The sequence below is a fragment of the Quercus robur genome, chromosome 6 (assembly GCF_932294415.1).
Source record: "Quercus robur chromosome 6, dhQueRobu3.1, whole genome shotgun sequence".
NCBI lineage: Eukaryota > Viridiplantae > Streptophyta > Magnoliopsida > Fagales > Fagaceae > Quercus > Quercus robur.
In genome coordinates this window covers 49,235,914-49,258,535 of record NC_065539.1, presented here as the reverse complement: position 1 = coordinate 49,258,535, position 22,622 = coordinate 49,235,914, and the positions used below count along the sequence as shown (strand labels likewise).

Below are 22,622 nucleotides of genomic sequence, written 5' to 3'. Positions count from 1 at the left end.
AATTTTTTTTTTTTTTTTTGAGAAACAATCCAGTAATTTCATTAAACAAATGCCAAATCAACTTGGAAAATAGCAAGGAGATGTGAAAAAACATCCTCCATCCACACCAAAAAATCCTTGACATGATTAGCATGTTTAGCGATTTTATGAGCTACGAAGTTCAGGAAGCTCGAGATCTATTGATGGGCAAAGGTCTAACTGGTTTTGGTGATTCAAGCCATAAGTTAATGAAAATTAAGTACGTAATAATTTTCATAATTGTTTTTAAGACAAAGTTAGCTACAAAACTGATTGTAGTTTTAGATTATAACCTTACTGAATAAAATAAACAATACTAAATATTTTGAAAATATAATTGTTGAATTACACATTCTTTACGCTCTTAATATATATGTTAAACTTTGTATTAATCAGATATTATTTACTTTATGATCTATAAACTTTATATTTTATGCAAAAAAATTGTAGTTTAAACAATTTATTGATAACATAATTTTTAATTTTTAATTTTATAGAAATTTTGCAAGTATGGAGGATATTAGAAGAAGATATAATTCAATGGTAAATTTGTTAAAATTTACCTTTAATAAAAATATATTGAGTAAGGTTGTAACTTAAGGCTACAACCAACTTTGTTGCTAAAATTTGTCACTATTTTTATATTTATATCTATACTTACCATTTGGCACTTCCTTGATTTGGAATTCTCATTTTGAATGCCTAAAATACTCTATAATTTACTTGTTTATCAATACTATTATTTAAGAGGTTTTCCCTATTTGGTATCCACAATTTAGATACCTAAAATACCCTCAAATTTATCTGTTTGTAAAACTTATATAATAGAGTTAGACATGTAAAATTACTAATTTAAAAACTCCTAAATTTTAGCTAAATTTTTTTTAAAAAAAACAGTTTTTTCTTAAATAAAACTGCTTCCTCCCAAAATGTAGATTTTTTTTTTTTTTTTTTTTGATTGGCAAAATGAAATGGCCGCAAGTTGTAATCATTATATTTTCCCACATTTCTCTTACACGTTTGTAAATCAAGCACTAATATAACTTCTTCTTTTAAAAAAATAAAAATAAAACTATTTTTTTCCTCACAAACGTACTCTTCTTTTTTCTAATTGCCAAAACGACATGGTCACAAGTTTTTAAATTAAACAGTTTATTAAATTTTAAAATTTGGATACATATTATTTCTTAAAAATTAGTATACACTATCTCTATTTAGATATATCTCATAAATGTTTATGTATCTTTTTAGTTTCTTTGCCCGTACTTTTGGATTGCCTCAATTTTTTACTCACTTGATCACCATCTCAAATTTCAGAAAGGTTTGTTTCCTTTGATATTGTTGAAATTATTAATTTGTTAGTTTGTGTATTTTTGTTTTGTAATTCTTTACAAATCTCACTTTTTTTTTCTTTTTTTTTTATTATCTCTTTTTCAAGTCTATTTCCACATCAATTAAAAAAAAAAGTATATTTTCACAATTCCTTTGATCCCCACAATTTGTTTTTCTCACTTCATCACTTCTTTCTTTCTTTTTTAAAGAGGTATATTTCCTATACAAGGAGTAAAGATGAAACTGTGAGGATTTGGGGTATGTCTAGGCAAATTGTTAATTTCTTTTTCTTCTTCATTGTTATTATTATTATTATTATATTTCATTTTATTATTTAAAATGTACATTTCTCTTTTAGATGATAGTGTAAAAATCAAATGTTGAAAAGAAATCATTACCACTAACGCGATTGTTAAGAATATAAAGTGTGAGAAAGACTGAATAGTCTGTATATTAATCTGTATGAAATAATGTACAATAGAGAGCCTTATATAGGCTAGGTATGTGTGCAGTACAAGTAAAAGGAGTAAACTACAAGTACAGTATACTGGGCTAAGCCCAATGGGCTAAACTAGTCTAAGCTATACACTAACATCCCCCCTCAAACTCGAGGTGGCAAGGAGGAAGCCAACTGGAGTTTGGATATAAGATCTCGAAGACGACCAGGCGGGTGAGTCTTGGTAAAGATATCAGCAGGCTGGTCAGCAGAGGAGATGGAGAATAACTGGAGATTTCCTTTCTTAAGATGCTGGCGAGTGATGTGGCAGTCGATCTCAATATGCTTAGTGCGTTCATGGAAGACATCATTATGAGCAATGTAGATAGCACTACGATTGTCACAATAAAGAGGAGTGGCAGTGGGCTGTGGAGCATCCATGTCAGCCAAGAGCCAGCGAAGCCAAACAAGCTCACAAGTGGTGTCGGCAAGGGCACGATACTCAGCCTCAGTACTAGAACGGGAAACCACATCCTGCTTCTTGCTGCGCCACGAGACCAGAGAAGTACCTAACAGGAAACAGAAACCTGTGATAGAGCATCGATCAGTCGGATCACCTGCCCAGTCAGCATCTGAATAAGCATGAAGCTCGAGAGAAGATCGAGAGGAGTAATGCAGACCATGATAAAGTGTGCCTTTGACATATCGGAGAATCCGAAGAACAGCAGCATAGTGGACAGAACGAGGTGCATCCATGAACTTACTAACCATACCCACGGCATGTGAAATATCCGGACGAGTAACAGTGAGATAGATCAAACTGCCAACCAACTGACGATAGCGAGTAGCATCGGATATAGGTTCACCGTCCAAGGGTGTGAGCTTTGCATTGTATTCCAAAGGAGTGGAAACAGTTTTGTTATCAGTGACACCGGCTTTGGAGAGAAGATCAGAAGCATATTTAGCCTGGGAAAGATAGTATCCATCAGAGGATGAGGTAACCTCAAGCCCAAGAAAATAGCTGAGAGTGCCCAAATCTTTCATCTCAAAATGCTGACTAAGGAAGCTCTGAAGAGAGCGGATACCTGCAGAATCATCTCCAGTAATAATCATATCATCAACATAAAGAAGAATAAGAGTGATACCAGCAGAGGATCTCCGAACAAAGAGAGCAGTGTCATGAGGACTCGAAGTGAAACCCTGCTGAGCAACAACTGAGCTAAACTTTTCAAACCAAGCTCGAGGAGCCTGCTTGAGGCCATAAAGAGCACGGCGAAGGCGGCAAACTTGATTGCCTGAGTGTGGATAGCCAAGGGGTGGTTGCATGTACACTTCTTCATGGAGGTCGCCATTGAGGAAAGCATTCTTCACATCCATTTGATAAAGAGGCCAATGGCGAACAGCAGCCACAGCAATGAGACATCTAACAGATGTAAGACGAGCAACAGGAGCAAATGTTTCCTCATAATCAATACCATACTCCTGAGTAAAGCCCTTGGCAACTAGGCGAGCCTTGTATCGTTCAACAGATCCATCAGCCTTGGTCTTGATCTTGTAAACCCACCTACAACCTACTACAGACTGACCAGGAGGCAAATCAACCATATCCCACGTGTGATTCTTATGAAGGGCATCTAGTTCTTCATTCATAGCTTGCTGCCAAAGAGGGTCAGTATGAGCCTCACGATAGGTGTGAGGTTCATAGAGAGTGGCAAGAGCAAAAGAGCAATGATAATCAGTGAGATAAGGGGGAGGAATGCTTACCCGAGTGGAACGACGAAGTTCAGGAACAATAGGAGACTCAGGAGAGGGTGGTGCCACAAGATCCAAGACAGGCGGGTCATATGCCGGAGACAGAACCGGAGATGAGTCGTCTGGAGAGGCAGTCGATGCTGAAGAATCCTCCACAAGTTCAGGATAGAGAGGGAGAAAAAGATCAGTAAAAATGGGAGACTCTGAGGAAGAAGATGTAGGAAACTGCTGAAGACTCGTGAAAGGACGATGTTCCCAAAACTCAACATGACGGGAGACACGAAGGCGATGAGAAATGGGATCATAGCAGCGAAACCCTTTTTGAGACACACCATAACCAAGGAAACAACAGAGACGAGTACGAGGTTGGAGCTTTGTTCGTTCATGAGGAGGAAGAGAGACAAAGCAAGCACAACCAAAAACCCGAAGAGAGGAGTAGTCAGGAGTTTGACCATAGAGGAGCTCAAATGGTGATTTGTTGTGTGTAGTTGGTGAAGGAATACGATTAATAGTGTGCACAGCAGTGAGTGCGGCCTCACCCCAAAATCGCTCAGGAAGAGAGGCAGAAATGAGAAGGGTGCGGACAACATCAAGAATGTGACGATGTTTTCGTTCTGCACGACCATTTTGTTAAGAGGTGTAAGGACAAGACCGCTGAGGAAGAGTACCATGTCTGTCTAAAAAGGATAGGAAAGATTTATCATTATATTCTTGAGCATTATCTGATCGAAAGACTTTAACGGTGCAATTGAACTGTGTTTCAATCATTTTATGAAATGTTTGGTAAATAGACACAAGTTCAGACCTATGGTGAAGCAGATAAATCCAAGTATACCGAGAAAAATCATCCACAAATATGACAAAATATTTAGATCCCCCCTCAGTGGGAACAGGTGCAGGACCCCAAATATCAGAATGTATAAGATCAAAAGGAGCAGAAGAAAATGAGTCACTTTTATTAAATGGCAATTTTGTTTGTTTGCCAAAATGACAAGAAGTACAATCAAATTTTGAAAACTGAACTGAACCTAAATGACCTTGAGAAGCTAACAATTGAAGACGAGATAAGGATGGATGACCAAGACGAGCATGCCATAGATCAGGTGAGGAGGTGGCAGTTGTAGCAGCTGTAGAAACAACTTGTGAAGGAATCTTCAAGTCATGAACCTCAAACATGCGACCAACCTTACGGCCTGTCCCAAGCACTTGACCCGTCCGGGGATCCTGCACATCCACACCATGATTAGTAAATAGAAGATCTACGCCTAATTCGCAAAGTTGACCAACAGAAAGCAAATTGAGGGATAACTTTGGAATATGAAAAGTGTCACTAAGGGATAAACAAGAAGAAGAGATTGTTCCTTTATGACTAACAGGCATAGGAGTTCCATCAGCAGTGTAAATGGTGATTGGATGTTCTAAGGGTGCCTTATCAGAAAATTGGGATTCATCAGGAGTCATATGGTTACAACATGCAGTATCAAAAAACCAAGGTTGTTTACCTGAGGTGACAGAAAGGGCAGTGGAAGTGCGGGATAAAACCTGTTGAACAACTGCCTCAATATCAGCCGTAGTAAGTGAGGAAGCCAAAGATGGACCTGTAGGAACCGATGGATCTGAAGGACATACAGCAGCTGCCTGAGGAAGAGAAGTTTTAGTCTGCTCTTGCACAAATTTCTGTAGCTTACGACAAACAGAGATGTCATGGCCTTTGGCACGGCAAAACTTGCAGTGAGCACCTTTGGAAGACTGAGAGGTGGGACGTCCGGAGTTTATTCGCGGAGGAGCAGTGAATGCAACAATGGGAGGCTGTGGTGAGGGTGTAGCCAAGACATGATCAGATGATGTCATGTGATAAGTGGGCCGACGATTCTCCTCAGAAATGAGTTCCTTTACTGCAGCATCAAGAGAAGGAGTAGGAGATCGGCTAAGTAGAGAAGCCCTAGTAGGCTCAAAATCCTCACGTAAACCCATCATGAAGTGCATAAATCTACGGCGATCCCGATATTTGACAAAGAGCTCAATGTCCTTAGAACACACCAGTGGAGGATCTGCAGCAGAGAGTTGTTCCCACATAGTAGAAGTCTGAGAATAAAAATCAGAAATAGACTGACCTATCTCTTGGCGCATTTGATAAAGCTTGGATTCAATGTGAAACTCCAAGCTTGAATCATTAGTGCAGTTATAACGATCGGCCAAAAATTTCCAAGCAGCCTCAGCAGTTTCAAGACGAGGAAGAAGATTATGAATAGAGGGAATAGAGGTATTGATAAACCAAGATAAGATCTTACTCTGAATACTCTCCCATTCTTCTAGACGTTCTTCATAATCATCTGTTGTAACAGCAGTCTTGGAAGACTCTTCAGCAGCTGTGGCTTTGGACTTAGGGTTTGGTACTGGCTTAGGAATTGAACCAGTCACATATCTCCACAGTTTACGACCCTTGAGAAAGACGGTCATATTCTGAGACCATGCATGATAGCTAGTAGGACCATCCAACATGATGGTGATAGGACGTATGATATCTCGTTCACTTTGTTGAGCCATAATGAAGAAAATGACCAAAAAGTGATATTTAGATACCTCAAATGCAGAAAAGGAGCCCAAAATCAGAATCTACGCGAAAAACTGAGCAAGACAGGTCCTGTTGAAAAATTTTGACTTGGTCAACGGTCAAAGTCAACGGTCAACGGTCACGGTCAAAGTCAACGGTCAAGTCTGGTCCAGTCAACGGCTGACGTGTGCTGACGTGGCAGGGTGACGTCACACTAGGGCTGACGTGGCAGATCGCGAAACAGAGCTGGCGCGTGGGCGCGTGTAAGCGCGTGAGGGAGCGTGGAGGAAGTCCGGTCTGGCGCGTGGGGGCGCGTGAGTGAGACTGACGGCGCGTGGCGGCGCTTGGAGCGCGTGCTCGTGAGGCAGAAACTTCAGGCGGCGCGTGGGGGCGCGTGTGAAGTGTTTTCTGGCCGTTCTTGGTTGGGTTTTGCTCGGGATTGTGTGTTCTGTCACTCAATGCCTTTGTTTTGACAGTTGGATGAGCAGAACATTGAAATCCGAGATTTGCTGGGACTGTGGGCGTGACGGCGGTGACTCGCTTCTGACAGTGGCTACTGGATGAAGGCGAGGGCAGCGGAAGAACGCCGGAGATGTCCACAGGAACCAGAAAGTCAGAGGATTGGCTCTGATACCATGTTAAGAATATAAAGTGTGAGAAAGACTGAATAGTCTGTATATTAATCTGTATGAAATAATGTACAATAGAGAGCCTTATATAGGCTAGGTATGTGTGCAGTACAAGTAAAAGGAGTAAACTACAAGTACAGTATACTGGGCTAAGCCCAATGGGCTAAACTAGTCTAAGCTATACACTAACAGTGTTTATATTTAATTACATATTGATTTAGTTTGATGCGTTCATTTTTTTCATTTTCAAGAGCTTGATTTATACACATTTATATAATAGGACAAAATTTATGTGAAAAAAATGTCATGAGTAAAAAAAAAAAAAAAAAAAGGTTACAAGTTACAATTTAGAAGGGTTTTTTTTTTTTTTTTGTTTGAGAATGAATATAGAAGTTATAACAAGGTACGAAAGAGGTCAAAAAAGAAAAGAATATCTCTGGAGTCTGAACTACAGGTAGCTGTCAACATCTGATGAAAAACGTGCCGTCACCAACAAACAAACAAACAAAGATAAGAAGCAGCAGCTGAGGCTGAGTGTGTAGTACTGGTAGCTGTTGTTATCGTTTAGTTACATAATTATCAAAAAACGAAGAATACGCTTTCTCAAACAATCCAAATTCGCCACCACCACCTTACTTTCTCAACACAAACTCACTCTTCTAGTATTTGTCTCCATCGCCCATCGCATCGGAAAACCATGTCCGGCAGCGGCGGCGGTTGCAGCATCAGAGCCATCTGGATCCTCAACAGCCTCGACGCCGTCGTTTTCTCCAGGTAACCTTCTCTTCTTCTCCCTTCAAGAATACGCCGTCGTTTCACATTCTATATACCTAACTGAGCTTTGTTTATTTCACATTCTCCAATTCGATGATTATGTCTCAGTTTCTTCTTCTTCTTCTTCTTCTTCGTTTGCTGTGTACTAATCGATTTGACTCTTCTTCTTGCCGAGTCCATTTCACATTTAGGGTTTTTATTCTGACTAATTCGTTGTTGAATCGCCGTTTTTATATACATAAAAAATGAATCTAGACCTTTTTCTTCTTTTTTTGTAAAATGCTTTTCTTGTTTTCAGTAGTGAAAATTTGCGTTTAATTTAGCCTTTTCACACTTCGGAATATTCGAAATTTAGTTTCGGGGAAAAAAGAAGAAGAAGTTTGGATTGGTACAGCCCTTAGGTGTTTCCAATTTAATTCACACATATGGTTGCGTTGATCAATACAATATGAACAGTGTAATCTTTCCCATGGATAATTTGTAGTTTATTTTTGATAGATAATAGGACTTTTATTGAAAGAATTCAACATCATGTTCACGATGATGAACTCTATGGAGATGAAACAAATCCAAAAAGCTCAAGAGCTAAAACTTACAGATTGTAAGAAACCAGAAATGGAAATACACCTTAAGCTTAAAAAGTCTTTGTTGGAAACACCAAGGATGCCAATTGAGCTGCACGGCTCTTGGCATCTTTGCTAAGGATAATTAGATAGATTTAATGTAGTCATGCATTTGAATTTAATTAGGGATCCTAATGCACAACATTTGAGAAAATAAATCTATATTTTGCCCAATTAATTTTACATTTGCAAGTGCAGCCAAACGTGGCTTTGAGTAATATTTATTTATTTTTTGGTGATATTAGGAGGTTTCCAGTGGTTGAGAAGCGGTGGCGGACGGCTTGTAGGAGCGAGAATGAGAAAGTTACAGAGAATAGTCTTAGTTATTCTGTGTTTTCATTATTCCCCTCGGATTCAGAATTAGCCGCTGCATTTGTGGAGAGAAAGCGGAGGTTAGTTGAAAATTTCATCCCTTTTTTTTTCCTTAGCTGCACTCGCTATAATTTGCTAATAATTTTAGACTGATTGGTAAATAATTCCTCACCCAATAAGATAAGAAATGGGGTGAAGCCGTGGAAGGTAAGGTTGTGGGTTCAAAATCCACCGTGCATGTGTAAACTTACCAATAAAAAATGGAAAAGAATAAAATCATACAGTTGCGTTGAATTGAGCAAGCTATGTGTTGAGAATGTATTAGTTATCATTGTTATTCATTGTCTTTCACAGTTGTGATTCTGGATTTTTTTTATTATCTTTCCTGTGTTAATTTATTTGAAGTTAGTTCATATTTTGATTTAGGGGTCTTTTTTTTTTAATGTTAAGTTCCTTTCTGATATCTGTCCTCTCTTTTCAAATTGGTATTTGCTACTAATTTTTTTCTGTCTATGTAGGGAGGGATCTGCTCGTGGGTTTGGCGTACGTGTCAGTCAATCATCTGTAGGGTCAGATTCCTGGGTTGATGATCCAATTACCCGTCACATTATAGGCCTTTACATAAACAAGGAAGAGGAAGGAGATAATAATCTGCTGTGGCCTTTAATATTGCACATAAAGGGTAATTATTGCATTCTTGTATTGCCTTTAGTCGAGCCTAGGCATGTGAAGGCATATGCAAGGTTATGTCAAAGATCTGATTGTGGAAATGCCATTGGAGCAGATGAAAGTTTATCTTCCCTCCTACTTGATCTTCCGTCCATCACAGGGTATGGTAAGTTACTTGCATTGTTGTTCAGGAAAATATATCATACTAGAAGAAAATCTCTTGCAATTCTCCCATCCCGAATATTTTGAAGTTCACATTATATTTTTGCTAATTCTCCTCAGCTTCAAACTGATTTTGAATTTATTGGGAAAGTCCTCCCATTCGTGGTCTTCTTGAGTTTAACTTGTGAAGCAGCATTAGAATGCGTGGTGAAATGAGTGCATACGAGAGGTCGTTCAGCTTCTGTTTTATCACTTCTAGGTTCTTCTTTCACTAAATCTGTTGTTTTTCGTTTTCAATTATGAAAACATGTCCTATAAAATTTGGGTTTACTCATGAGAGTGTATGGTTTTGAATATTTTTTCTGAAATTAATCTGGTATGCTTGGCTTTTACCAATTTTTTTTAAGGGTAAATGATTTGCAGAAACAGTCCAAAGGGGGTGCAGCCCAAATTTGGTATGCTTGGCTTTTACCAAACTAAGTGGTATATAAGCAGTTTCTTGTTTCTAATTTTACAGGGCATTCATGGTTGCACATGCTATTGGTGACATAGTTGCTGGTGATGTGGTAGAACCTGAGGTGCTTGTAAGTGCATCTCCATCTGTAGGAGGTTTGTTGGATTCACTAACTGGCAGTATAGGGATATCTGGCATCTCCTCTCGGGCAAAACCTGTGGCCGCACCAGTTGCATCTTCCATCCCTTCAAGTACTGCTGTAACAGGAGCTGTTGCAGTGGATGCACCAAAGATTGGTTCAAGGCCTTTGGATAAAGATGCCCTTCGAACTTTCATAAGTAGTTCAATGCCCTTTGGTTGGTACTCTTTATTATGGTATTTCTCACCTCAGATTTCTTAGTTATAATTTTCTGTGTGTCAACTTGTGTTTACCTAATTCAGGTTAATTTCTTATGTCCTTTATCTTATAAATAGGTACACCTTTGGACCTTAGCTATTCCAATATATCTGCTATCAAGGTTAATGGCTTTTCTTCATTAGATCTGCCTCCAGCTGATCTTAAGCAACCAGCATGGAAGCCATATCTTTACAAAGGAAAGCAGAGAATGCTATTCACAATTCATGAGACTGTTCATGCTGCCATGTACGATCGAGATGAGATTCCGGATAATATATCAGTTTCTGGTCAAATAAACTGTCGAGCAGAATTAGAAGGATTGCCTGATGTCTCATTCCCCTTAACAGGGTTGAACGCAGCTCATGTCGAGGTCTTATCATTTCATCCTTGTGCTCAAGTGTCTGAACATGGTGCGGATAAGCAGGCTGTGATGTTTTCACCTCCTTTGGGTAATTTTATTTTACTACGTTATCAGGCTAGTTGTGGCCATGGACCTCCCATTAAGGGATTTTACCAATTGTCAATGGTCTCTGAGGATAAAGGTGCGTTTTTGTTCAAGTTACGCCTTATGGAAGGTTATAAGTCTCCTCTTACGATGGAGTTCTGTACTGTGAGTATGCCTTTTTCTAGAAGAAGGGTTGTGTCCTTTGATGGGACTCCTTCAATTGGAACAGTGTCAACTACAGAGCACTCTGTTGAATGGAAAATTGTATCTGGTGGTCGTGGCCTTTCTGGGAAAAGTATTGAGGCAACCTTCCCTGGAACTGTTAATTTTGCACCATGGCAAACCCAAAGATTACCTTCCTCTAGGTCATTTTTGGGAAGCATAGCTGATGAAGATAGTGATGTTGAGACAGAGAATTCTAATAATATGGTAAACATGGAGGAATTCATAATGGAGAAAATGATCAATGATCTTCCCCCAGTTGATCTAGAGGAGCCATTTTGCTGGCAGGCATACAATTATGCTAAAGTATGTGCTTCTCTTTCTTCTAGCTTTTAGTTGGAGATATTGTTAATGCACAGATAAATATCTTATGAACATATGGAACTTTGCTTTGTGTCCTTTGTTTATAAATATGGTAATGTAAAGTTACATTTATTCCTAGGCAATTCCACTGTCATTCTTCAATGTGTTTAATCAAATCACAGAAACACATTCATTCCATTTGGAAAAGATATTGCTGCTACCATCATAATTTTCAAGTCTCCCATATATAGCTGCATTAACTCCAAAAAAACTTGTCCTTTCCTGTGAAATATATTTCTCTGGGGCTATCTTGCTTAAAACATTTTTGGTATACTAAAGTGAAATTATCGTTCTATTATCACTCTTTTGGATTCTTTGATGCCATATGTGTTACCATACTTTGTATAAGCTATTGGAAATTTGGCTCATGTTCTAATTGTCCAAAAATGGGAGTTATAATTCTTCTATTTTATTGTTGCTGCCTTAGTAACGACTCCTGTTTTTTTGTGTTCTTTTTTCCCCCCACAAAATCATCTGATCTTTATGACTTCCTTAATCATGTGGTTTTGATTATTCAAAACTGCATTTGGATCTATGTTTTCTTCTTCTTTTTGTTTTTTTTTTTATTTTCCTGTTGTAGTATGTGTGTGGTCCTTGTTCATGCTTATCATGTGGAAATAAAATGTATACATAAGATTGCTGAAGCATTTAATTAGGTTGATGGTATAGATCTATACTTTGTGTTGAGTTTAGTACGTCCTTTGACACACTGAAGTTTTGGCTTCATCCTGAATGGGCATGTGCTGATGCATGATTACAGGTATCTTTCAAGATTGCTGGGGCATCATTGTCTGGGATGTCAGTTGATCCTAAATCAGTAAGTTTGTGGTTCCTCTTATTCTCCTCTTCTGGGGTTCTTCTAATTTATCTTCTTCTTTCTTCATCTCTTCTCTCTCTCTCTCTCTACCCCCCCCCCCCCCCCCCCCAAAAAAAAGAAAAAAAAAAAAAAAAATCACCTGAAAGGTGAAAGCCCTTTGCTATATCATATATTCAGAGCTTGCCTGTGCTGTTACAACAGAAACCAGGGCGTCCTGGATTTTCAGATTGAATTATATTTTTCAAACTCACTTTGCCATATCATATACCTTTTTCTTTGCTAATACAAGAGAATCAGAACATCCTGGATTTTCTGTTTAAATTCTATAGAAGTCTTTTCAATGCATTTTTTCAACGCTACTTTCTGCGTTTGGTATTGTTCCTGTTGAGGTAACCCACCCAAAAAAAAAAGCAAACATTCTATGTCTGGTTTGCCATTGATGAAGCTTTTCTATTGAATATGTGGTTGCCTTACATAAAATATGTCATTCTTTGTCTGTAGTGACTTCTATTTTATCAAAAGAGGGTGTCAATTATCACTGTGTGAATATTGTGGAAGCTTTTTAACTCAAAAGAAGTCTTTACTGCACTTGATTCCACACATTCCCTCAATGCTATGTATAAGTATTTACATGCATTCTCTTTAATTTATTAAATATGTATGACTAGCTTTCAATGTGCTTTCGATTTTGTGTTCTAAACTCTATTTAATCTTCCACCTCTCTCAAAAAAAATTCCCCTTTCTTGTCAATGTATTTATATTTAAGAGGTTCTACTTAGCATATTAGGAGGCTTCTTTTTTCCCCTTCTGCCTTTCTCATAATTGTTTGTGCTGTATGCAGGTAAGCATCTATCCAGCTGTTAAAGCACCTGCGGAATTTTCAACTCAGGTGGGTGTTTTCTTCAGACTCTTTAAAGTAATTGTCTGTGCTCTTTTAAAGCTTGACAGGACATTTTATTTTTTTGGGTTAATAATTTAAGTAAGCTTGCTGGAGTTTTTTTTATACAATTAGAGCTGTCATATTGTAATTATGAAGATGTTCTTGATTTCCCATTACATTGCTCCAAAAAATATTGGGGATGTAGCTTAAATAGAACATCTAGCAGCTAAAAGTACTGGTGAACTGAATTAACTTGGTTATGTGGCCAAAGTAGCAGATCTTATTTTCTCTGACTTTCAGCAAGGTTGCATTGAGTTAGTGAGCTGTGCCGCTTAAAGTCTGAAGAGTTAAAAAAGAGAGAAATATCCAAATCAGAAAATTTATTTTTCAGTATAACTTAAATTTCCTTGTAACAGCTCCTGCTTACACAGACATCCACATTTACTCATAATATTTTCTGAAGATTTGTTCTCCACTTTACTTGGCATTGAAGTTTGATGAAATGTTATACTTGATTTACTCAGGACCTTGTTTTGACATGCATAAAATATGATTCTACAATACTCTCCTTGATACAGACCACTGAGTCACTGAACTGCTTGTATACTTAGAAAAGTTCCTAAATGGTTCTCATCAAATTAAATAATTGAACTTAAGTCCTAAATGAATTAGCCAAACTCTTTTCATTTTTGCATCCGAAGTCACTTGTCAACTTTGGTTGCATTAAAAGCTATTTGCATAAACATTCATCCAAAGGTGGTTTATTAGTTTGTTATTATTGGTCATGTCATGGATGGTGTTCTAAATTTTATGGTTGTGGATAGCAGCTTTGATTTGCCTCTCTCCCCTTCAGTTTTTTGGTTTTGTTGTTCAACTTGTGCATATTCATATGGTAGATCGTGCATTGTTTTAATTCTCTTTACAAAATATCCAAAACATTGGAATGAATTCCTCCAGCCCTGTTTCTTGTTGCTAATGCCAACTGCAAGACATTGTCTAATTTTGCAATTTGATTATGTTATATGTATTTCTGTCATTTTCACTCATTTATTTGTTTGTAAATAGGTTACTTCTGGGGATTATATTTTGTGGAACACATTGGGTAAGTGCCCATCTGCTGCAGCAGAGAAAGTATAGTTAAAAGATGGCAACTCAGAAATGTAAGATGTTTTCATTTTCTAATCAACTATAGCCTGATCTTGTATTTTAAAGTCTCGTGTGAGCTGAGCAAGAGACTAGTTTGCCATGTCCGTCCATTGATGGCTGCATTCTGAAGCTTAACGAGCCTCAATCATTGTTTTTAGAGATGAATTGAGAGAGAAGAGTTAAACATGATGGACAGGTCAAGATTTTGGTCTGATTTGTTATGAAATGGATGAATTTCAGACATTTTAGTAATAGCCTTGTTTTATGTTGGGATTGAGACACGATGAGTTGAAGATATTAACTGTGGTAACATAGGGCAATCTACTTAGACAAGCTGACATGAGCTTCCTTCTATTTGTTTGTTTATTGTATTGATAGACGTGTGTTGTTAATTTTTATGCTCGATATACTGTTTTGGGTGAATGCAAAAATGTAATTGATATTTAAGTAAAATTCAATGGCTTGAACTCATACAACTTGAAATCTATTATTAACTCCTTAGTGTTGGTAAAGTGCTGGGCACAGTTAAGCGAAAATGCCTCTTGGAGCCTAGGCACAAAGCACAAGTGCGCACCAGGTTGGTGTGAAGCACACATTTAAAAAAAAGAAAAATAGTTTGATAAATTTGAAAATAATTATTAATGGACAATACAACAATCAAGTAATCAAATAATCATGTAAATTGACATAAAATAATTTTTGTAATTCAAATGAAAGTTATAGAAGCCCATCATTTTGCAATTTTACCACAAATATTGCAAGTCAAGTCATTTTAATTTGTTGGATAAGCTAAATATGAGTGCTCTTTTCAATATCCTTTCTTAAATCTTAGGTAACTATAATGAGCAATGACTAATTACATTATCTGAGTTAATAATTTAATCACTTAATAAGTATAAATTTATAAGAATTAGCCAATATAAGATCAATGGTGAAGTATGGAGTGATTGCGGTCCCAAATTGGTCTTATGTAGTAGCCCACCATAACATTGAATTTTATATACCAAATTAATGATTTATATCAATAGTGTTAAGATACTATGGCTACAATTAAGTTTTGGTTTATTTTTTTGAAAAATAAGAAAGTACAAAAAAAGCATGCCTAGAGTGTGCTTCTTTAAATACACCTAGCTTTAGAGGCGAGAAGCGCCGGAGCTTTGGTGCTTTGCACTTTTACCAACACTGTAATTCCCTGGAGTTGGTTGGTTTGCTGAGTTTGGTTCACAGCATGGTTTCTGCAATATATGATAGAGGTCGCATTTCATTTGTTCCCTTGAAATTGTATTACTCAAGTAGTAAAACTGTGTTAGTCAATCAATAGTGAAACTTTGTGCAGTGGTGGTGATGATGGTGGGAGCTCAATTAAAGGGCCTGGTGCGTGGAAATCCCACTCTTTTATAGGCTAAATACTTGCTGGTGCACGCTTCTTGAGTGGCTTGCAAATCATTTAATGCTTAATAAATTGAACATTGTTCCAAGTAGCAGGTTTGGTAAGTACAATTTCTTAGGTTCACCAGTTAAATGAAATCATGTGGTTGTGTTAATCAATACAACATAAGATGTGGACAATTAAATTCAATTGTGTGGTTTATTGGCGAATATAATCACATTATTAAATTTAATCAATTTTATATATAACACTTAAGGAATTATTATTCTTAATATTTATCCTGCAACATAAGCAAAGATATAAAGCCTGAGTTGTAAAGCTTGAATATTATATGCAAGTGCAAGAGTTATGTCCTAAAGAAACAATCAAGCTTCTCCATGTCAAAGCCACTGTTGTCTAAAAGTTCTTATGTACCAATCATAATGAAGTCTGGACTTATGTCCATTTTCAAAAAAAAAAATTGAAACCAAATTAGCCTTTTTACTATTTTTATAATCCCAAAGTCATAAAATTAATAGGATCCGTTAGAAGTTCGTTTCTGATCCAGGAAGCTCTTTTCAAGAACAATCTTTGTTTGTGTTTGTGTTTGTATTCTAGCTGTAAAATTGTTACATAAGTAACCATTTTGTCAATTCTTCATCATGGTTTACAATATCCGAAACACCACCACTCAAACCTAGCGTTGAAAACAAAAAACAAAAAAGTATGAATGAAAATTGAACATCGAAACTATCCTCCCTTCTCTATGCCATCGAAGGACTAACTTCATTTACATGAGCCCATGTAAGAACACCAAAGCCAGAAAGAAACCTAACACCCCCTCCTAGTTAGCCCTCTGTCCTCCTCTTTGGAACAAAGCCTCCTTTGTTTTGTTTCTTTTTGTTTTTTTGCTACACAACAATCAGATAGAAACCTTGTTTTTCAAACTTGACATATTCTAATGTTGTTAACGGAAACATCTAAGGTTCAAACCCTCCATCCCAAAACTATCGAATGAATTAAATAATAAAAAAAAAAAAACAGTGAAATCTATAAGTACTTGTAAGACTGCTTCACCCATCTCAATTTCTTCTGTGTCATTCTTCTAACGACTGCTTAGATGAACGGTATAGATCATACGGTTTCCAAAGGTGATCAACGTTACATGGCTTCCTAGAATCTAATCTCAACCACGGCTTCCCTTTCCCACTCCAATGTAAGAGACTAATAGGACCAGGATGAAGGTTCCTACATTTCCCTTTAAAATTATCACCACCTAACCCATGTTGATTCCATCTATGATCAACAGCCTTGATATTCCCAGCCAAAACAAGCAAGAAAGGTGGCAAAGAACCCAAATGATATATCCTCTTGTTCTTTTGTACAGCCATCCATTCCTCAACTTTCTGTGTATACTCTCCTTTTCTCCATTTATCCACATCCATCACCATCACTCCTGTGTTGAAATAACAAGGATTTCTTCCATGAAAAGTCTTTGAAAATTCTTGGTCTGACCAAAAAGCATCAGTGAAATACTGTGTGAAATTTGCATGGCAATATTCTGGTGCAGCCACAACTTTATCTTCCATGTCCACATCCCATAGCTTTGCAATATCATCCACCACAACAATGTCAGAATCTAAATATATAGCCCGTCCCACATTGGACGGAATAATATCAGCAAGGTAAATTCTTGCATAATTTAGAGGCTGATCCAAAGCATGCCTAATAGACTTAGAAATTTTCCCATGAACAAGGTTTGAGTCAAACCTATATATCTTGAAGTTTAGGTAAGGAAAGGTGGATTTAATTGCTGAAAACAGATTAGCTTCAGAGTGTGCAGAGAGGAAATAGAAGGAGAGGTTTTCAGGGCATGTGGAGTGCTGTAATATTGATAGAACCGCAGCCATGGTACCACGAATGTAATTTGCATCAAGGGTCATGGCTACATGGATATGTTTTTGGTCTTCGGAACCACATTCGTCTCCATTGCGAAAGGCCGGGGCTTCGCGGAAGACGGGGAGGTTGGGAGAGGGTTTGATCACAATGCCCACGCGGATGGCGAGAGAGGTGGTGGTGTGGTAGAGGAGCAGGATTGACAGGAGGCCAAAGAGTAGAGGTGGGAGAGAAGAGGAGCTCCTCAAGGCCATCCTGCCTTTGGAAATGTTTTTATTTTATTTTTTTCAAACTTTCTTTTGGGGATTTGGAAGGTTAAATCATAGATGAAATTTAAGAAAAGAAGCCATATTGGAAAGCGTTGAAGCTTGAGGAAGAGATTGTAGACAGTTTGATGGTTAAGTTGAGAGAGAGAGAGAGAGAGAGAGAGAAAGAGGAGGGAGATATTGTAGGGGAGAGAAAAAAGGTCGGAGTTTCTTAATACTAACATTACTAGTTTAGAAATAGGTTCTAGTTAACTCAATATGTAAAATTCTTTATCTCTTCAATTGTTATTTTAATATATGATTAAGAGTAATTATTAGGAACTACTACCATAAATTAAAACTATAACTAAAAAAAAATACATTACTAGTTTAGAAACATTTTTTAAAACGAGAAAAAAATAACTATAAGAAGTTATTTGCCTTTTGCTTTTTTACGAGTATTTTCAGTTCCATAAGGAAAGGGAAATTGAATTTAACGAAACCCTATTTTAATAACGCGTTGATGGTTGAATGAAATTTTAAGGAGGTGCTGCATGCATGGGAAAGTTCATTACTTTTTCTTTTCTCTTTTTTTTTTGCCTCTGGAAAGTTCATTACTTTAAAGCTTAGGTCGATATAGATAATAACCAAAAAAAAAAAAAAAAAACCATGTTGGTTCCTTTTAGTTTTATCATTTGGGGAAGGGAGAAAAAATAAAATAAAAAGCTATTGTAGGAGATATACTAGTTTTGTTAAAATGTTTTTCCTTTTTTTTTTGGGGTAAAATTAAGACATGATTAAATGGTCAAATTGTTAACAGTTTGACTTATGAAAAATTCCAATGCTTAACTCATATCACTTGACTTATTGTTGTATTTCCTTAATAAATAGAAAACTCATGCATACAATCTGAGACTCTTTTCTCATTCTTTTGACTGAGGTTCTAGAAGTAAATCCCAAAAAAAGAAAAAAGAGAAGGCTCTAGAAGTAAAAGTGTTTTTTAAATTTAGAATTAAGACAGATTGACTACCATTTCTCCGTTTAATTTTCGAGTAAAAGTCTCAGTGAAATTTAAAGTAGTCCTTGCAAAACTAGTATTTTCTTTTCCTATTTTTCTCTACACCCCCCCCCCCCCCCAACAAAAAAAAAAAAAAAAAAAAACCTTCATGGTTAGCTAAGTGGGAAACATAATTGGGTCTTTATTAATTATTGGATTTTTGTTTTCTTATAATGAGATAAATGTGATCCAACTAATATACCTAAGGGTTTATTAGAATGTTATGGTTATATTTGGTAGTAGGTCTTGGTGTACCATGTTTCTATTGAAATATTGTGCCCTATCCTAATGTGAGGCAATGTGATGGATTTTAAATAGGGACGGACCCAGGATTTTGAGTTAGGGGGCTAGACTGTAAGTTAAAAAAAAAAAATTCAAGAAATTTCAAATAAGCATATATTTAGTATTAACAAAATATTAACAAATAAAAACACAAAATTTTTGTTTCATAATACATTATAATGCAATCATTTACTAATAAAGATAAAAACACAAAACCTCATTGGTTCTTACTACATTAGAGCATTTGCATTAGCTCATGCAAAAATTTCTATCTATTTTAGCATAATAACCTACCTTTCATTTTATATACTCACTATTATTTATTGTACACCACATTTCATCAGAATACTATTTCCTTATTAATTTTTTATTATTATCTCAAATCATCTCTCTCTTCTTCAACCGAAAACCATTGTCCTCAATATAAATAATTTCTAAAACATTCATTTATATAGCAACTACAATTGTGTAAATTTTCCCAATCAACCGAAAATACACCCACATTATTCTATGTATCATTGTACACAAATACATTTGTACTATAATAATTGTGTAAATTTGCAAAAATACATTTGTGCTACAGTAATTGTGTAAATTTACGCAGTTACTATAGCACAAATGTATTTTTGCACAATACATAGATTGATGTGGGTGTATTTTGGGGTTAATTGGACAAATTTGGAGCCTTATGCTATTACAATAAAATCAATGTAAAATTGTAGGAGAGGGGGCCTAAAATTTTTGAAAGAGGGGGTCCAAATATAAAATTGTAATATAAATATATATATATATATATATTTTTTTTCTTAAGACTAGGGGGGCTCAGGCCCCACTTAGGGTCCCACCCAGTTTCGTCCCTAATTTTAAACCTAATTCATGATGGTTGGATTGATGTTCACAATAAATATTAAGTTTAATTGCATCCTCTACTTACAATGTTAGAAAAAAAAAAAATCTTTGATCTCATTCTTTATAGAGATTAAGGTAGTTTGTCCCACAAAGAGGACTAGCTAGGAGAGAAATACATGCATGTGCCATGTGTTAAGTGAACATGTGCGACATATTGTTGCTATGGATTTGTTAGATTTGCTCATGAGAAATCCCTAATCATTCTCTTTTTTTTTTTTTTTGGCCAAAAATAAGAGAAAAATAAAATAACTATGAAAAGATATGAAACTAATTATATATATAAAAAATTGAGTTCCTTCTAGTGAAAAGCCAACATCAACCACCCATCGGAACCACCATCTTGAGTAGGACCCTCCAAATTCCTACACAAATTGACCCATTTACCTAATTATTCGAACTTTGGTCAGTTTTGATGGTTGTGGGGGTAATCAGGTGGTTAAGTGCTTCGAAACCCAACTCTTAACCTACTACTTACTAGTCAAGTGTCAGGTTCCTAAATTAAAATCCAACACACTTGGCCTATGAAACCCAAAATTTGAAGACATTCATTTTTGACAATACCTTTATCTAGATTTGGAAAAAATCTTGAGATCTCCTCCTTCACTTGTCGCCATATGTCTTAAATTCGTGTCATAGTTGCCCATAGTCAGTTTCAACCGCATTTGACCACCACCGAATTGTCAAGCATCCATTTCTACTATGTTGGCTATTGGTTCCGTCCTCCCTCTCTTGATGTGGTCGGGTTGGGTGAGGGATTAAGCCTTGACTTCGCTCGACACATGGACATCCTTAATCTTAAACATCACAAAGCCAATCAAATCGTTTCCATTCTAAGTTGCAACATGTAACCCATTCACAGACCTACTTGATATCTTAAACATGCTCAATGACCTTTTGCTCAAATCCTTAGTTGTGGGTAAAATTTATGGCCAAAAATCCACTCTAGCTGACCTATAACTAACATCTAAAATTAAAATTGAAAAAATAAAGAGAGAGAGAGAGAGAGAGAGAGACAGAGAGTTTAAAATCCCTATCCTACCAATAACAACTCAACCACACTAAAACTATGATCATTAATGAACTTCAATACATTTATAATGGCATGAGTCAACTAAAGGTTGGTGTGAGTAGGACTGAGCAAAGACCCAGCCCACCCGAAAACTCGACCCGACCCGACAGGTTTTGGGTGGATCTGAGAATATTCGGGTCTTAATTTCGGGTTATTTTTGGGTTCGGGTCGACATTGGGTCGGGCGTCAAGTCAAATAAATATACTAGTCTGAACCTGATTTTTTCTTTTGAAAAAAACCCAACTCTATTGTTGTTCTCTCTCCGCCTCCCTCAGGGCCTCGGTTATTTCTGTGTAAGTCATCTTTCTCGTGTTGTTATGTTTGTGTGTATGATAGTGTTGTTGTGTTTGTGTGTGTCTGATATTTTTATCTCTGTGTGTTTTGAAAATGGGTAATAGGGTAAGGGAACAAGACCCACATACTGTGTGTGAGGTGTGGCCGCCGTAATTTCCATCTTCAGAAGAGTTGCTGCTCGCAAGAGGACTTGTATGCCTCCTCCTTTGTCTCTCTCTCTCTTGTATTAATTTATGTAAATATATATTTGTTTAGTGAATGTATTAGTGTTACTCGTTTGTGCTTCTGGGTTTGCTTCTGTTTCAGTTTTTAGGAATTGGGTTTTTGTTATTGCTTGTGGATTTGTTAAAATCAAAGTCATTTTTTAAAAGTTTTTTTTGATTTATGATCATTGTAGGGTGACGAATTTTGGGGCTCAGGCCCAACAGGTGGGAGATTCTGGCCCAAAAGTCCCTCAACAATGAATTTGTAGAGAGTAGGTTATAGAACTAGGTCTTTGACAGGAGAAACGAAGTTACGACCAAGCCATGCAACCAGTTGGACGTAGGGATATTCCTTCTAACTTCTGGAGTAACGGTCCCTGAGGCTGTTCATGCTACTTCTCTCTCTTTTCTCCTTCTTTATCCTTTTCCTCTTTCTGCTTGCGATCCCTTTTCCATGGGGATCTCCTTCCCTTATATAGCATCCTTCCTGAGATCATGTCCCTACACTTGTCAGTCATCCGATCCTCCACTCGAGTGCCTGTCCCATAGGTCATCCTCCCTCCTTTCTGTGAGTTGCACTGGCCAAGATCATTCTGCGTTCCTGTCCCTTCCACATTAATGCGGCTGGAAAAGTAGTTCCTTGGCATTTAATGCGGCAGTTGTGATTGTCCCCCCCCCCCTTCCTGAGTGTCACGCACTGTTTCTTCGTATTGGGTGAACTTTCGCCAAGTATGGGGTGCAAATTGGACACTTACTTGGTGAGTCCGAGGAGGTGTTCCTCCTCGGACGCCCCTTAGCAGGCCCAGCCCATCATGATTGGGACGGGATATCCTACGCCCATGCCTTTTTTTCTTTATCGTGGCTGGGCTTGATACATGAGCTACGGCCCAACATCCACTGACAGACTTTACCCACCACAATAGCCCCTCAAAATGCCGGCCTTTTTTGAGTCCGAGGAGAAAAGGCGGGATTTTGATACTCACTAGACGGCTCGTGGCGAACCACTGCTTCACACGTGGAAGGGGGGAAGGCACGCCTTTACGTGCTTCATTAATGCTGTGGGCAGTTGGTGACTCAGGGGGAAGTAACCGCAGCTTTTGAGGTTTTACACTCGCTCAATCCAACGGTTGGAGGTAGGATCTACGGTGGACAGCGTCTCGCATGCCTTAGACGCGAGCGCGTCTGTTCGACTTCTACCGAGTATAATAGGTCTTGAGGGCGTTCGTCTCTCATTTTTGACGAGCTTTCCAATATTCAGAACTTCTCAGAGCCTATTCCTTCAGTCTGTTCTTGCTTCCGCTGCCATTCTCTTG

The 22,622-nt window shown here is 37.3% G+C and overlaps 3 protein-coding genes across 3 annotated transcripts; 1 reads left to right on the top strand and 2 right to left on the bottom strand.

Moving 5' to 3' along the window:
* Positions 1-3,587: 3,587 nt before the first annotated feature.
* LOC126689242 (uncharacterized) lies at positions 3,588-5,648 on the bottom strand. Its single transcript, XM_050384361.1, has 2 exons — positions 5,041-5,648; positions 3,588-4,762 (listed from the first exon to the last, which is right to left on the bottom strand). The coding sequence occupies exons 1-2, from the start codon at positions 5,612-5,614 to the stop codon at positions 4,725-4,727; spliced, it is 612 nt and encodes a 203-aa protein (XP_050240318.1). The 5' UTR covers positions 5,615-5,648; the 3' UTR covers positions 3,588-4,724.
* Positions 5,649-7,164: 1,516 nt separating this feature from the next.
* Positions 7,165-14,438, top strand: LOC126689239 (AP-5 complex subunit mu). Its single transcript, XM_050384359.1, has 8 exons — positions 7,165-7,495; positions 8,364-8,510; positions 8,949-9,260; positions 9,779-10,071; positions 10,190-11,085; positions 11,903-11,959; positions 12,801-12,848; positions 13,905-14,438. Exons 1-8 carry the CDS (start codon positions 7,419-7,421, stop codon positions 13,974-13,976), a joined length of 1,902 nt encoding a protein of 633 aa, XP_050240316.1. The 5' UTR covers positions 7,165-7,418; the 3' UTR covers positions 13,977-14,438.
* Positions 14,439-16,451: 2,013 nt separating this feature from the next.
* On the bottom strand, positions 16,452-17,504 carry LOC126689240 (probable galacturonosyltransferase-like 4). The gene has a single exon (XM_050384360.1). It carries the CDS (start codon positions 17,502-17,504, stop codon positions 16,452-16,454), a length of 1,053 nt encoding a protein of 350 aa, XP_050240317.1.
* Between the last annotated feature and the right edge of the window lie 5,118 nt (positions 17,505-22,622).

Bases quoted from the DNA above. Each gene is read 5' to 3' on its own strand.
- LOC126689242 (XM_050384361.1), bottom strand. From the start codon at position 5,614: ATGTGGGAACAACTCTCTGCTGCAGATCCTCCACTGGTGTGTTCTAAG. The intron at 4,763-5,040 runs GTAAACAACCTT...GTGGATGTGCAG, and splicing joins TGCCCTTTCTGTCACCTCAG to GATCCCCGGACGGGTCAAGT.
- LOC126689239 (XM_050384359.1), top strand. From the start codon at position 7,419: ATGTCCGGCAGCGGCGGCGGTTGCAGCATCAGAGCCATCTGGATCCTC. The intron at 7,496-8,363 runs GTAACCTTCTCT...TGGTGATATTAG, and splicing joins GACGCCGTCGTTTTCTCCAG to GAGGTTTCCAGTGGTTGAGA. The intron at 8,511-8,948 runs GTTAGTTGAAAA...CTGTCTATGTAG, and splicing joins TTTGTGGAGAGAAAGCGGAG to GGAGGGATCTGCTCGTGGGT.
- LOC126689240 (XM_050384360.1), bottom strand. From the start codon at position 17,504: ATGGCCTTGAGGAGCTCCTCTTCTCTCCCACCTCTACTCTTTGGCCTC.